This window comes from Nipponia nippon, unplaced genomic scaffold (assembly GCF_047370975.1).
Source record: "Nipponia nippon isolate SJK-2023a ecotype South Korea unplaced genomic scaffold, ASM4737097v1 scaffold_10, whole genome shotgun sequence".
Lineage (NCBI taxonomy): Eukaryota > Metazoa > Chordata > Aves > Pelecaniformes > Threskiornithidae > Nipponia > Nipponia nippon.
This window is the reverse complement of record NW_028262291.1, coordinates 35,079,198-35,094,060: the sequence shown is the minus strand read 5'-3', so window position 1 is coordinate 35,094,060 and position 14,863 is coordinate 35,079,198. Positions and strand designations below refer to the sequence as shown.

Here is a 14,863-nt window from a genome sequence, read left to right as displayed (position 1 = left end):
GTAGTTTGACAGGGATGGTTGGCACCGCGCTGTATGTCAGCCCAGAGGTCCAAGGAAGCACTAAGTCTACATACAATCAGGTATGATTAGAGTAGACTTAATAAAAGGGTAGCATGGAATCTAAGGTACCAGGTACAATTTAGGTCATTCCTGCTCAACAAAGGTGAATTCGCGGTGGAACAGGGTGTGGTGGGACTGCTGCAGTAAGCAAGGGAATGAAAAATACTCCTTTGAGAGGAGACCAAGGGTAGAAGGATGTGGGCAAGTCAGTTTTTCTGCCTGTGCTGTGGCCATGACTAGGTGCAAGTGACTTCAAATTGAAAGCGGTTAATCATGGAGGACCTTTATAAATGAATAGGATAGAAATCTTACAGTCTTTAGTTACGGTAAAATGTCATCATCGGAAGTATATATTGCTCTCCTGGATTACTAGACTGATTTTTCGGAGGTGGGGGTGCATTTTTTCATCAGAGGATCCTGTTTATATGCAGAGACGAGCTGAATTTCAAAGCAAGAATGTTTTCAAAATGGGAGTCCTTTACATCATGGCAGTGCTGTGATGATAGAAGGCATTGAAGTCTACCAAATCTTAATGGATCGTGTCATTTAAAAAAGAATTTAAAAAAAAAAAAAAAACAAAAACAAAACACCAACCCCCCCCCCCCAAAAAAAACACACCACAAAAAACCCACCTCCCTCTCTGGCTGTAATATACTGTGTTTAACCAAAACATTATTTTTTCTCTGCTATCATCTTCTGCAAAGAATTCCCAGGTATTACATTTAAGTTTCCATTTTTTTATTCCTTAGAAAGTGGACCTGTTCAGTCTGGGTATAATATTCTTTGAAATGTCTTATCATCCCATGAGTACTGCATCAGAAAGGATCTTTGTTCTTGGTCAGCTAAGACTGGTAAGTACACAGATATAAAAGATACTAATTCTGTGCATCAAATAGTTTGTTAAGAGAAGTAAAAGGATGCAAAACATACCAAAAATGTTTCCACAGGGAGTGCTTAAAAAAAAAGTTTATAAAATATATAATGAAAAGTGAAGAATAAAATTGGAGCTGGTGCTGACATTCCCTTAATGCACTGTGGATTCCCTAATGGCATTACCATCAGTCAGTGTTCTATCTGTGAAATTAATTTTTATAGTGCAAAACATTAGAGGTGTAAACATCAGATAAAGACGTCATGCCTTTAGTACACCTAGGTTTAGACCTAGTGGGTCTCTCTCAGGAACCAGTTGGTATTTGTAGTTGGTAAGTGCTTGTGATTATGGGTTGTATCTTCATTGTACAAAACATCATAAAAGCATGTCAGTGACATTCTTTTTCCTTTTAGCTCTTCAAACTAAATTTGCTATGTGTTTTTTTTTTTTCTCCTCTTTTTTTTTTTTCCCCCCCCATGGGCAATAAAAATACTTAGTTTATCTGTTTAAATATGTAAAACTTAAAAATAAGACTAGCGTGAGCAAGCTGGACTGCCTGTTATAATTTAAATGTGTTTTTTGTTTTTGTTTTTTATAGCCCACTATTGTATTTCCTAAAGACTTTGATGAAGTCAAGCATGCAAAGCAGGTAATTTTGAAGGTATTTTAACTATTAGGTATTTCCTGTCAAGAAATGTTAATTATCATTTTTCGCACTTAAAATTAAATTAGTAATCTCTGCCAAATTCTTATTACATGGCATTAGAACGAAGTAAGGAAAAAAGAAAAATCTCAAAAGAGTATACTAAGTTGATATGGAAATACACTTACCCACAACATTCCCTGAGCACAGTCATAAAGAAATGCAGAGTTCACTGGCATACCTTTTAAGCTCTGCGGAACATTTTAGACTTTTTAGGCTCAGATAAATGGCATCTATATTGTTTAACTCTTAACTTTCAACTTCTGAAAGAAATCTGTGTCACAGAACAGAAAGAGGTGTGCAAGCTAAGTTGACTGCTCTGAGTTTCAAAAGAGCTGCCAGGAGCTGTTCTGGATCCCGCCATGGCAGAGAAATGAAGTGATAAGGAGCAGTGTAATCTTTTCTGGACCATCTAGATAACTTTTTCCTTGTGCTAGTGGACTCTTGTTGACCATTAGCATTAGCTTTTTGTCTGTTATGCCTGTGAAACAGCAATCTGCCCGTTACTAGTACCATAAAAATGTTTCTGTCTTGTACAGTTCACTGAAGTATGCCACGAAGATTCCCCTGTCTTTAATATCTGTAACTCTCAAATCTTTGTTGTTATGCATATGATTCTGCTTTCTCTTAACTTTTTGTTGATAAAGAGATGCCAGAGCTAGCATAACCTAGAACAACAAAGGATACTAGATATTTCATCATCCCAGGTGGCACATTTCTAATAACTTTTGTGTTTTAGTAAATTTTATTCAGATAATAACAAAATAAAACATATTTAGAGTTTAATAAGCAAAGAATAGCTACCCCGAAGATTCAGATCCTGCCTTTTTGTCCCCTGTAGAGTCTCATAATTTTTTTATTAATATGATGTGACTAAGAAGTTTGTTGTAAATACTGCTAATATATAAAGTTTTTCTAAACTATAAAATTTTGATTTTATTTGTAGAGATTGGTTATTACATGGCTCCTGAACCATGATCCTGCAGCACGACCAACAGCTGTGGAGCTGTTAAAAAGTGAACATCTTCCACCACCACAAATGGAAGAGTCTGAACTCCATGAAGTACTCCACCATACCTTAGCAAATGTGGATGGAAAGGCCTACCGGACTATGATGAGTCAGATATTTTCACAGCGTATATCTCCGGCTATAGACTACACCTATGACAGTGATATGCTGAAGGTTTGTAGGTGTTTAGGGGATGTGTTGTTTTTTTTTTTTTTTCTTGTGTTGGATTTTAAAAAAGAATTTTATACAGGTAAACTCTAACATGTTTGAGAGAATTGCATTATCTCTTAAGATTAACCTTTTCATTAGTTCCCACTTAAAGCTACAATCTGTACTATGTGGTCTTGAATAGCCACTTCCCATTTGAACCTTACATTCATTCTTGAATGAAGAAACGAGAAGTGTTTGGTTGTAGCAGCTAAAGCTTTAAGCTCATGTCCAGATGATTACTTTCATTACTCTGAATTTTTGTCAAACTAACGGTACTTGCATCCGATTGCCAGCAGAATGTGTTGCCTCTGACTGTTTTCTTCCCTTTCTGATCATGGCAATCAAAGTAATCCTTCTCGGTTTCTCACCTCTTAAATCTTCCTAAGTCTAAAGAAAACAAGGTAACACAGTACAATAATGCTTTGTATAGCTATAGTTATTTTTTATTATGTAAGCATTGCAGTTTATTATAGTGGGACGAGATAGCAGAATGCTTATTGCCTTACATGGAATGATTGCCTATATTACGTGGAGTGTTCATGACATATGAATTATATATGTACTTTTTATTTGTGATGGTTTCAGGGTAGTTTTTCTATTTGGGCAGCCAAGATACAGCAGCATGTATGTGAGATTGTCAGCCGGATATTTAAAAGACACGGTGGGTGTGTTTACAAAAGTCATTCATTTCCTTTTTCATGATTGAATGGATTTAAGAGAATAGAATGGCTCATATCACATGAGTCAGAAAGTATGTTCAGTAGTTGCATATCATTTGAAGTTTTACATTGTTTTGTGCTGTTATTTCGGCATCCCAGTAATAGCTGTTAACTTCAAATCTGAATGATTTATATTTTCTACAGAAAGAACGGTGAAAATCTTAATTATATCTTTGAATGTGTTTGGTTATTCTGATATGTCTGTATGAGCTTTTAGAGGTAGGGAGTGTTACATAAAATCTAGATCTGAATATAAGGATACCTCTATAGTGAAAGACCAAACATCCACGCAGCACAGTAACCTCTCTTTGAATATAGTCAGAATGGGAATGGCATAAGAAAGAACGTGGAAACAGAGCAAGTGTATAGTGGTACTTTCAGCGATACTGCTCTTAGTAGCTGTTCAGGAACTTCCTGAGCCAGAGCTGGCATCACGATGTTCAGTAGTCTCTGATGGTTTAAATTTCCAGAACTCTATCCAGTCGTTAGTAATAGTATTTGCTTAAAATTAGTTTTTAAGAGAGGAAGAAAATTTATGCACACACTGTCACATTTGAAATGTTGTGAATGGTATTGTTTTATATGCATTCATGATAATATTTTATATAAAAATAGAGAATTTTAAAATAGAAACTGGGAGATTTCCTAATTTTTCATAATCTGATTAAGCATGATCAGGGTTTGGCAATACAAAAGAATAAGAAACTGAGAAATGTGAAGTCAAGTAAGGAAAAGTTATTCCTCCCCACACCCTGCCCCTTTAAAGCTTGACAGACTTTGGAAAGTGTTTGTCAGCATTTGAGAGACTGAAATGTTTTCATTCTTTTGGAAAAGAACTGTGGGGGTTTTGGATATATATTTTTTCCGTTAGAGTGTATCTGCTCTCTGTAATATTTAGAAGCATTTCCTTGTATTTGGGGCTTTTTTTTCCCTGATTTAAATGTTTATGTTGAAATCGAACTGAAGACATGAGTAAAGCTTCTATAGTAAAATAACTGTTTGAGAACAGTAGAGAATTTAAAACGGGAAAGTATTTTTCAGTGATTAGTGATATTATTGTTAATAGTAAGGTTTCAATGAAGACTGGATTCATACAGATAAATGGTTGCAAAATAGACCCAGGAAAAAAAGGTATTTATGAGATTTTAAAGTGAACCATAAACACTTCTAGTACATTTTTGAGACACAGGATGCAACGTGTGAACAGTATTTATTCTCTATGGAAGGTGCCTCCAGACCGAAACAGTACTACTGGTATCTGTAGAGTTTCTCACCTGTTTTGTATGTGTGCTTTTGTGAAAGGTGGTGTTTAAAGAGGGAGGGCAAGGTGAGGATTCTGCTTGGGCTGTGGAATTGGCAGTTCTCCTCTGTTTCTCTGTGGGCTGCCTGCTGTGTCCAAGAAGCGTGCAAGATGGAACATGAAAGTTTGTTTGATATGCTTTCTTTGAACGGTGGAAGAGAAAAGGACACTTAAAGTAGTGTAATGTTTAAAAGGTATTGGTTGAGATTATCATGCCCTGCAAGACTGTTCATGAGCTTGTAAAAACCAGATGTTACTTCTGAAATGGGAGATAATAGTATTTTACTGGTTTTGTGCAGGAGCCATCAAGCTGCATACTCCACTGCTAATGCCCAGAAATAAAAAGGTATATGAACATAATGAAGCTTCGTATTTCATGGATCACAGTGGGATGCTGGTAATGCTTCCTTATGACCTCAGAGTAAGTAGTGTCATCTCTGCAGGCAAAGCTGGGTTTGAAGAGTGCTGTGGTGTTTGTAGATACCTTAGATTCGCTAGTCACAAATTTGGTTAGGCTTACACCCACACAGGGAAGAAATAGACTTTTTTCTTCTCTCTCTCTCTCTCTCTCTCTCTCTCTCTCTCTCTCTCTCTCTCTCTCTCTCTCTCTCTCTCTCCCCCCCCCCTCTCCCTCTCTCCCCCTGCCCCCCAAGTGAAAATAATGCCATATTATAAATGTGATAGATGTCACTGCAGGTTTGTTGGGGTTTTTTTGTTTCGGTTTTTTTTTTTTTTTTTGGCACATATAAGAGACAAGACTTTTCCAATGACCAGTGAAAATTCTAATATCCCCAGCCCTTTCTTATTTATAGGTCCTTATAGAGAATGTGGGTAACAGTCTGTCCAGTTTTGTGTTCCTCAAACAGATGTTATCAAGGATCATTCTACTCTTGAGGGAAATTGCTGTTGGCACAGTTCAAATTTTGCTGTCTGGGATTCCTCTATCAGTAATACGCAATTATATGCAATGTTGGCCTAATTGATTACCTTGCACTTAATTTAACACCTAAATGCTTGAAGTTATATTTTTTTATTTATTATCAACAGTTGAAGAACCTGACTTTTTATATTCTGTTTCATTAATTTAAGTTCAGTTTGACTCACCCTTCCTTTGTATTTATAATGTTAAGCTATACAATATGATTCACAGTTAAGGATTTGTGCAGGACCTACAAAATCGATCTTTCTGTTGGAATTACTTGTTTTGGAAAATGTGTTGACTAAAGATTTATTAAAAAATACTTCTTTATATCTTTATGTGAACAGCAGAATACCTGCTTGTACATTTTAATGTGCTCATAGTTGATTTATGATGCATTTTGCATGCATTAGGGTAATTAAGAAATGTCCTTGTGTCCCTCTCCAAGCTCTTCTAGGAACTTGGGTGGGGGGGGAGAGGGAATGTTATTTAAAACTTGCAGGGAAGCATGATTAAATTAATATTACTTGGCTACAGCAAATATTTAAGGTATTATTACACATGTGAGAGAATAAGTATTACTGCACAGTAGTAATTCGTCTCCAGTTTCAGAGCCTAGTCAGACTGAATGTTTTGTTTCCACAATTTTCTTGTATTTTGTTTTTCAGATTCCTTTTGCAAGATTTGTAGCTAGAAATAACATATCAAACTTGAAAAGGTAAGGGACATGGAGATGATGTTTTGCACAGATGCCGTGCTTTATGACACTGACCACTGAATATGCTGATTCGTTCTTCAATGTTTCCTTTAGATACTGTATAGAGCGAGTTTTCAGACCTCGGAAGTTAGACCGCTGTCATCCCAAAGAACTACTAGAATGTGCATTTGACATCATTACATCTACTGGAAATAGCTTTTTGCCTATAGCAGAAACAATTTATGCCATTTCAGAAATCATTCAAGAATTTTCAGTGCTACAGGTAGATTCTCTAATCATCCCCTTGGCTCTCTTTTCCATCCTAAAATTTTAATCTAGGTAAATATTTAGTCTAATGTGTTTAAAAAGGATAGTTCCTTTAACCTTAAGAAGTACCGAATTGTTTACACACTTTATCAATAGTCAGTTAGAGAACGCTGTCATTTAAATAAAAAATATGTTTCGTAGGTAAACTTAAAATGAAGCATAGGAAATATTAATTGAATCCTTACAGTGCCACTGAAATAACATCTGTCTTCTATCAGGCAAGTGATTATTTTAGAATGGGACAAACCTTGACATTATTTAGTTATAGATGGAAGGTAAGGTGGTGGAAGGAGAGGTCTGAAGTTAGTTTTGAGCTATTATTAAATGTTTAGGAAACCTCTCTTTAGCAAAATGGAATGCAAGTAAAACTTATTTTTCCTCCTTTCTTTCTTCCTTTCTTTCTTTTTTCTTCACCCTTTGTTAGGAAAGAAATTACAGTATTTACTTGAATCACACTGCCTTACTAAAAGCTATACTTCTGCACTGTGGGATACCAGAGGATAAACTCAATCAAGTCTACATCATTCTGTATGATGCTGTGGTAAGATACTATTATTAATCTAATCTCTGTAATCATCACTGTAGAGTATCTTATTTTGTGGAGCTATCTCTAAAAATGAGTAACAGCCCACTGCCAGCATAACAAGGAATATCCTGTTAATAGGTAAAATGGCTGGCTATCTTTGGGCTGTAAACTGAGATTAATTAGTTTTCTGTTACTTCTGGATTGGGATGTTTTAAGATGATTTTTAAACGTGTATTTATGAGAGAATTATTCACCTGTATAATTAAGACCTGGTAGGCTATTCAATAAAAACTTTAAAATGTATCTTAATATCATGTTGGTCTTTTCTACCTTATAAGCAGAGAAAATAGATTACATTAATTTGAATAATTAACGTAGTGTTTAAATCCCAACGAAATGCCTTTTTTATTTCCTTTAATTTTATTCTTTTTCTAATTAATTTACATAAGCATTTCGGTATTTATACAGAAGTGCTTTTCAACAAAGTTGGTATTTTTATACTTTTTGTTGCTTCTTGAAACCAAGCCGAATACAGCCTCACTACAGGATTGGTGGAAAATGTATTATTTATCGGGTTTGTTCTTTTACAGTATAATTGCCATTTGTAAATGCAACCTTTAATTAAAGGTATTGGAAAGTTGTGTTTTAATTCTCAGCAATAGTAATTTTTTTTTTTTTTGGTAACTCAGTTGTTGAGTATGTTTGAATCTGTTTCTCTTGTAGACGGAAAAGCTAACTAAAAGAGAAGTAGAAGCCAAATTCTGTAATCTTTCTCTCACATCAAGTAGTGTAAGTAATTTTAATTCAGTGTTAATTTCCCTGTAACTTGCCATAAGTAAGTAATATTTTAGTTACTTTGCAATTGAATCAACCAGAGTAAGAAACCGTTACATCTTCTGTTCAGAATAGATCAGTCTCTTTGGAAGTGGTCTGATTTTGTTCTCTGTTCTCTCCGGAAGTCAGTATAGCAACTGTCCAAGTTTCTTTCTTTTAAACATATTTTTCAGACTGTGGAAACAATTAAAGGGTAAATGGAATACTGTGCAGCGGTATTTAGTGAAACGAACTGAGAGAAACTTTTAAAAAAATTTGTCTGCAAATGTTGATGAATGTGCATAAAGAGTTGATGTTAACTTCTTGACACCCTGATAAGACTTGTGCCTGTTCATTCCTTTCCTCAAGTCATGAGGTAAAAACAGGCTGCTGGGCAGAACAAGCAAAAAAGGCAGATATTTTACTCACACCAAGTCAAATATTTTTAATTTTTTTAGATGTGACCTATTCTGAGTGCTGTCAGTGGTGCTACCTGTTTTTAATTTGATTTTTTGTTTTTAGCTTTCTCGACTCTACAGATTCATTGAGCAGAAGGGAGAAGCAAGTAATGTATTTCCATTTTTAAACACTATGATAAAAGAAAAGCCAGGTGTCACTCAGCTGTTGAAGCATGGCATGAAGGATTTAGAGGAAATCATTGGTCTTTTAAAGCAACTTGGAATAAAACTTCAGGTTTGTAAAATACTTTGCTAATAAATTAATGGATTTATAGGCTGATGGGCCTTGTAATTTGCCAGGAAACAAAGTAATGATATTTAGAATAGAAAAAGCACATCAAAGTCTTTTGATGGCAAGTAATAATACTGGCATTGATTTTTTTTGTTTTGTTTTGTTTTGTTCTTTTTAAAGACTCATTTTAAGAATAAAACCTCTTCCAGTCAGAAGCCTCTGGCTTAATTTCTGTCTAATGACACACCGACTTTTTTTTTTTTTTTTTTTTTTTTTCCCCAACCAAGATTGAAGGTATTACCTAGAGCATAAAGGAATTTTTTAAATTTTGAAATAAATTATAAATATTTTAAAAATACAGAAAGCTGATGACTACTGAAAGGCCTCCCCTCTTCCACCTTCCTTGAGGCTTGCTGTTTGGGTTTTATGCTATAGGTCTCTTGGGATGCTTTGAGATTAAAGCATCATTTCTGTATTTTTAATTTTATCTGAAATTTTTGGAGATAAGGAGTGTTTCCATGTCTTCCTTAAGTGAGAACAGTGTTTTCAATCCATACTGCTCACAGAAAATTAATTATATTATCCAGCAATATTGGTAAAGGTCTTGTACACATGTTCATTTTTATTTTACAGGTTTCTATAAATCTGGGACTAGTTTACAAAATACAGCAGCACAATGGTATTATCTTTCAGTTTATAGCATACATCAAAAGAAGACAAAGAACTGTGCCTGAAATTCTTGCTGCAGGGGGCAGATATGATCATCTGGTATGTGCTCATCTCTCTTCATGAATTTAGATTTTTTTTTTTTTTTTAAACCATGAAAAAATGAAAAACCTTTTTGACATTTTTCAAAGATAACTGTTTGGGTCTTCCATTTTGTTTTTGTCTTCTTTTGAGATTCCACAATTTAGAGGGCCGCAGATGGTGGGACCAGTTCCTTCAGCTGTTGGAGTCAGCATAGCTATAGATAAAATAACTGCTGCTGTTTCCAGTGTGGAGGATTCCGTAAGTCTGTTTTTTGGGAGGTGGGGAGTTTTGTTTGTTTATTTACTCCTGACAGTTCAGTAACCTAATTGTAGCCACAGATGGGCAAAAAACAAGATGTTCAGATGTGTTCCAAAATAATACCATACTGAAATAGACAGCAAACATCAAGATTACTTGTTTTCTTCTGTGTTTCTCCACAGAGAATTAGTTAGCAAAATAATGATTAGGAGAAGAGAGGATCTTCAGGCTTTATACACTTTTAATTTAAATGGGACATTTTTCTCAGCCTGTGGATTGTTTCAGATGGAAGAATACAACTGTAGATATTTAACTAATAAGCGTTACTTTGCCCCTACCACTTCTCCCTTTATAAAAGTATAGCAGGTGGAGATGGAAGGAAACTTAAGAAAATGGACTACTTTGTACAGTGTCACACAACTTCACTTGGTTGTGGAATGTGTATTTTATTAACTTTTCTTTATAAGAATAAATTAACATTGCTAAGCAGAGTGGGAAGGGAAGACCAGAATAGGCTAGGATACTTAGCAAGATGAGGCTGTGCAGATGCTTTTTGTCAAAGATTAAGCTTCAGTGACTTTCAAACATGCCTAGGTAGATTGTGGCTGTAAAAAGAGGTGGATCTAACCCCTTTTTTTCAGCTTGATGCATTTTGAAAAACATTAGTATATTTATCCTTCTTTGTTACTTTAGCTGCCTTATGAAGGGGAAAAGGTGGTCTTGTGGCTAATATTGTCCCCCTTGTTTTTACTTTCCCTTCAGGTTTCTGTCAGCTCGTGTGACCTGCTGGTTGTAAGTGTTGGTCAGATGTCAATGGGTAGAGCTATCAATATTGTTCAGAAACTCTGGACTGCAGGAATTCCAGCCGAAATAATGTATGACTGGTCCCAGGTAGAATTTCTATCTCCATGTGTTAACTATATTGTTGTTCTCTAAGTTTAGTGCAGCCTTAGACCATCCTTTTTCAATTTTTTTCTAGTTTCGATTGAGTTACAGACTCATAAAACTGAGCATGTAGGGTGCTATTCAGATACAATAACATTAAGAAAGTCTCACTGGCCTTGCAGCATTATTCCTCTCTACCTCCCAGGGTATTTAAAAGTGCAATGGAGGATCTTTATGCACACAGAGGAATTAAGTGACCTTCCCAATTACACACTGAGTGTGGAGTCCAAGGCCTGTTGAAATCAAGGGGGAAAGTCGCATTATGAATTTAAAATGAGGCCAGTTAGCTCCAATTAAGTGAAGTGCGGATGCTTCAAAGCAGAAGGATATTTTGTGCCAGTGAAGGCAATAAATTTTTCTTTCAATGAGGGCTGCAAGTAGGATCCCTGAATTAATGTGTTAATCCTTAATAAAGGGCATGTCTGAAACAGAACAGTAGCATTGACTTTTAAATATATCCATATGGCTGAAGACTATCAGGTACAGAGAGAATATTGACATCATTCTACTGTTAGAAGAACAGTTTAGTAAACTGAGCTACTAGATATGGTATGGGGTCCCCATGTAGTCCCTGGAGAGATCTGTGGTAGGAGGGAGAGACAATAGCAAGCTGAGTTGTGCACTTTTTTCTCCAGTTGAAACCAAGCAGATCTTCAGCCACTACTACCTCACTGGAATAGCGAGCTGCATGCTGAAGTCCTTTTTAATAGTGGTGGCAGTTATCTGAGGATTATGAGTCCGGTTTCACCTTTAAATATGCCAGTTGGTGACTAACAAAAGAAACACTCTGCAGTTGCCCATTCTGAGTCATGTGCTGCAGAGCAGACGGTTTTGAGCTCACTCACTTAATCGTCTGACTTTTTTGTAATCTTTTGCCATAACATTTCTGAGGGTTTCAATCCCTCAGAATTGAAAAAAATCCAGATCATTATGCTTTTCCTACAATCACCCTGGGTTCTCTTCTTTTTGCGATTCTTAAGGAATGAAGATTTGGGTAGTTCTTGCCTCTGTCTGATGCTGTCCTGCAACCCACCGCTAAGTCAGCGTAGCAAGCCCTTCAGTAAGCTCAGCACTGAGAATGATGTAGAGCAGCCTCAGGTTTACATGAAACCCAGCTGGAGTCAGCTTTCATGACAGAGTACCAGTCGTGCAGGACTGAGCTGTTACTGAAAGTTGCAGACAGTGGGGTGGTAACTGATGGACATTACATTGCACATTTTTAGTTATCTAGACCCTGCACTTGTAAATCCAGCTAGCCCTTCCACGTGGGAACTAGGACTGCAGGACCTGGGCATTCTCTCTGTCTAGTGTAGACTTAGACAGATTTAAATTTTTAAGAAGCAGTAGGTGGATAAATATATGCGTAGTAAAGTTTCACCTCCTGGACTTGTTAATAAAGCTTTCCTCTCTCAGAAGCTTATATAATCAGTGTAGCTGCTGCATATCAAGTTATTTTAATTAAGGACAGGAGAGTTTGATTACTTAAGTGATCATTTTATAATCTTTCAAATTTCTGTCCCGTTCCCCTTCCCCTGTTCCTATTTTAGTCCCAGGAAGAACTGCAGGAATATTGCAGATGCTCTGGGATTACATATGTGGCTCTTGTGTCAGATAAAGAAGGAAGTCATGTGAAGGTAAGTGTGGGATCAGAGGATGCTTGATGCTGTTTCAGATTTATGATCTGTTGTGCTACATTTCTTTTTTTTAAGATCATTATTTTCAATAAAGTATTTAAGTAGATGGAATTCAGGTGAATACAGTTTCAGTTGCTAAGTATTAGCTGAAGAAACCTGCTTCTTATCCCTCCATAACACTGTTATTCACAGACCTCCTTTCCTCTAGGAAAGTCCAAAAATTAGTGCAAAAGTTGCTTGACTTTGAGTCATTGGTGTCTTTTTACGTGGAAAAAGGTTTCTATTGTCTCTAATTTCTCTGAATCTACAAAATGAATTAGTTGACTCGGTGATCTTTCCAGTTGGCAGCTTTCATGTTACAAAATAAATCTAACTAAAACATAAATCTAAAAAAAGCCACGTAGTTCAAACAGGCAGAGTCTGAACCACATTCCTCATCTCTGTAAGCTAAGGTTAAGATGGAAAGACTGGACTGTGTTACAACATGAATTACCATCTTCTATGTTCTGCAGCCTGTGGTTCTGGTACCGTTTTAGAAGTTAAAAGTTTTAAAATATTCTTTATTCTGGATCATTAGGAAAAAGATCATTATTCTTTGAAATAAAGATTCATTTTTTTGACTGAAAATAAAGTAGCCATTTGACAGCATCTGTCATGACCATGTTACCTAGCCAATGTGCATTATTAAAATATTTTTCAGTTATTCGCTCTCCTTGTCACTGTAACAGAGATAGCAAATAACTGCAATAACTGTATGAACAAGTAGATTTTGATGAGAGTGCGATATATCAATGTCTTCCACAAGACTATTACAGAGCATTCTTTTAAATGTAGCTTTATTGAAGCAAAACCAACAAAGAACATGCTAATGAGGTGAATGGTGGTGGTACTGATTATCTCTTCCCAGGAAAGATGGAGCAGATATTCTAAGTTTTGAATCTTTAAATCTAACTTTTGCAAACTGAAAGGCAAGCCTTATTCTAGAATAATTTCTTAACTAAAAAAAAAAGCCCCAAACCAAATATGCTATTATTAATATGGTATTTGTACCTATAAGCCATTCTGTTAAACAATTAATTATCACATATTACATACAAGTAGCCAAGCTAGTTTAAGCTTTGGGAATGCAGAGTAAATTAGTTGGTTGAAAAAAAATTAAAATCTAATCAAAGATTTAATTCGCAGTGATTGATTGGTAATGATGATAGCTTCTTACCTTTGCTTCACTTTTAACGGGTGAAGAATCCTGTTTGGTTTTGATTAAATTTGATAAGTTTATTCATATGCCATTTTAAGAATCAACAATCTTAAGAACCACTGAACTACATCATAGGTGAAAGCCTTTGAGAAAGACAGACAGACGGAGAAAAGGATTTTAGAATCTGACTTAGTAGATCACCTCATCCAGAAACTGAAAACTAAAATCTGTGACGAAAGATGTAGTAGGTAAGTAGCATAACATGTCAGTGTGAATAGTCAAAATCAGCAGTGAATGTATGTTTCTTTTAATGAAATAATTTTAAGATATGCTTAGTTAAACCTTGATTTTATTTGATAAAGAGTAAGAGCTTTGCTGAATTCCTTTTGAGGGGACAAGGAAGCAAAAGGCTTGGTTACAGAATTTTATCAAGATCAAGAAAGAGACTGATTTCCCTAGCCGCTGTTACATTCAAACATCCATAGCACTTCATAAATTAAAAGGCCATGGAGTCATCCAGCTCAAATGCTACTAGAACACCAGTATTGTTTGTACAGCAGGACTGCCTGCAGGTCCCTGCTACTGACCAGAAGTTCATTACATTCAGGTACTGTGTAATCAAAGAATTAAAGCACTAAATCCCTTTCATTCTAAGGCAGTGTTGATATGGTAAAAATGAGAGTGTAACTGTAGCACACCTATACGCTTTGGCTGGCACAAGTCAAAGTAACACCTGGCAAAGACTCGGGGGTACATAACACCACCCCATCATCCTGTCTTTGTTGAAATTACTATTTATTGTCACCAATAGAAGTTAGTACAGAAATCACAGGAGAGGCTACAGTTGCACCTGTGTGCATAAGCAGTATAGCTGTTATTCACACATAGCCCTTCGTAAACATGTAATTATACACACATCTATGTATGTGTGTATAATTATATATATACACATACATATGTATGTATGTACTGGCAGCAGGTTTAGTTATACAAACTAGAATTCAGAAACTAACAGATTGGACATCCATAGTGTTTCTGAATAGACTTAACAATAAAGGAAATCGTTAAGCTGGGAAATGCTTAACTCGAGCAGTAGTTTGTGCAGGTGGCTGACGTCTCCTGCCACCCACCTTTTCATTCTCCTTTTTCTGGCCTCAGCTAGTCTTGGCATTTAACTTCACAACTAACCTGATCCTCACGTGTTTTGTGACAGATCTACAGGATCTATTAGAAG

At 35.9% G+C, this 14,863-nt stretch overlaps 1 protein-coding gene across 12 annotated transcripts in view; it reads left to right on the top strand.

Annotated features, from left to right (window-relative positions):
* EIF2AK4 (eukaryotic translation initiation factor 2 alpha kinase 4) overlaps window positions 1-14,863 on the top strand; it is a 45,020-nt gene that overhangs the window by 23,215 nt on the left and 6,942 nt on the right. For 6 of the 12 annotated variants that reach the window (XR_015702026.1, XM_087746589.1, XM_087746588.1 and 3 more), the window contains 16 exons: window positions 1-80; window positions 810-911; window positions 1,530-1,592; window positions 2,581-2,817; window positions 3,439-3,514; window positions 5,172-5,293; window positions 6,460-6,509; window positions 6,603-6,771; window positions 7,240-7,356; window positions 8,065-8,130; window positions 8,677-8,847; window positions 9,478-9,612; window positions 9,745-9,852; window positions 10,615-10,743; window positions 12,345-12,431; window positions 13,765-13,877. Coding sequence is in view for 9 of the 12 variants with exons in the window: in XM_087746589.1 (XP_087602715.1) it covers window positions 1-80; window positions 810-911; window positions 1,530-1,592; window positions 2,581-2,817; window positions 3,439-3,514; window positions 5,172-5,293; window positions 6,460-6,509; window positions 6,603-6,771; window positions 7,240-7,356; window positions 8,065-8,130; window positions 8,677-8,847; window positions 9,478-9,612; window positions 9,745-9,852; window positions 10,615-10,743; window positions 12,345-12,431; window positions 13,765-13,877 (1,825 nt within the window). In the remaining 3 variants the exon portion in view is untranslated. Of the gene's footprint in view, window positions 81-809; window positions 912-1,529; window positions 1,593-2,580; window positions 2,818-3,438; window positions 3,515-5,171; window positions 5,294-6,459; window positions 6,510-6,602; window positions 6,772-7,239; window positions 7,357-8,064; window positions 8,131-8,676; window positions 8,848-9,477; window positions 9,613-9,744; window positions 9,853-10,614; window positions 10,744-12,344; window positions 12,432-13,727; window positions 13,878-14,863 lie in introns of those variants that run through there. The other 6 variants (XR_015702027.1, XM_087746587.1, XM_087746595.1 and 3 more) reach the window with 6 other exon arrangements.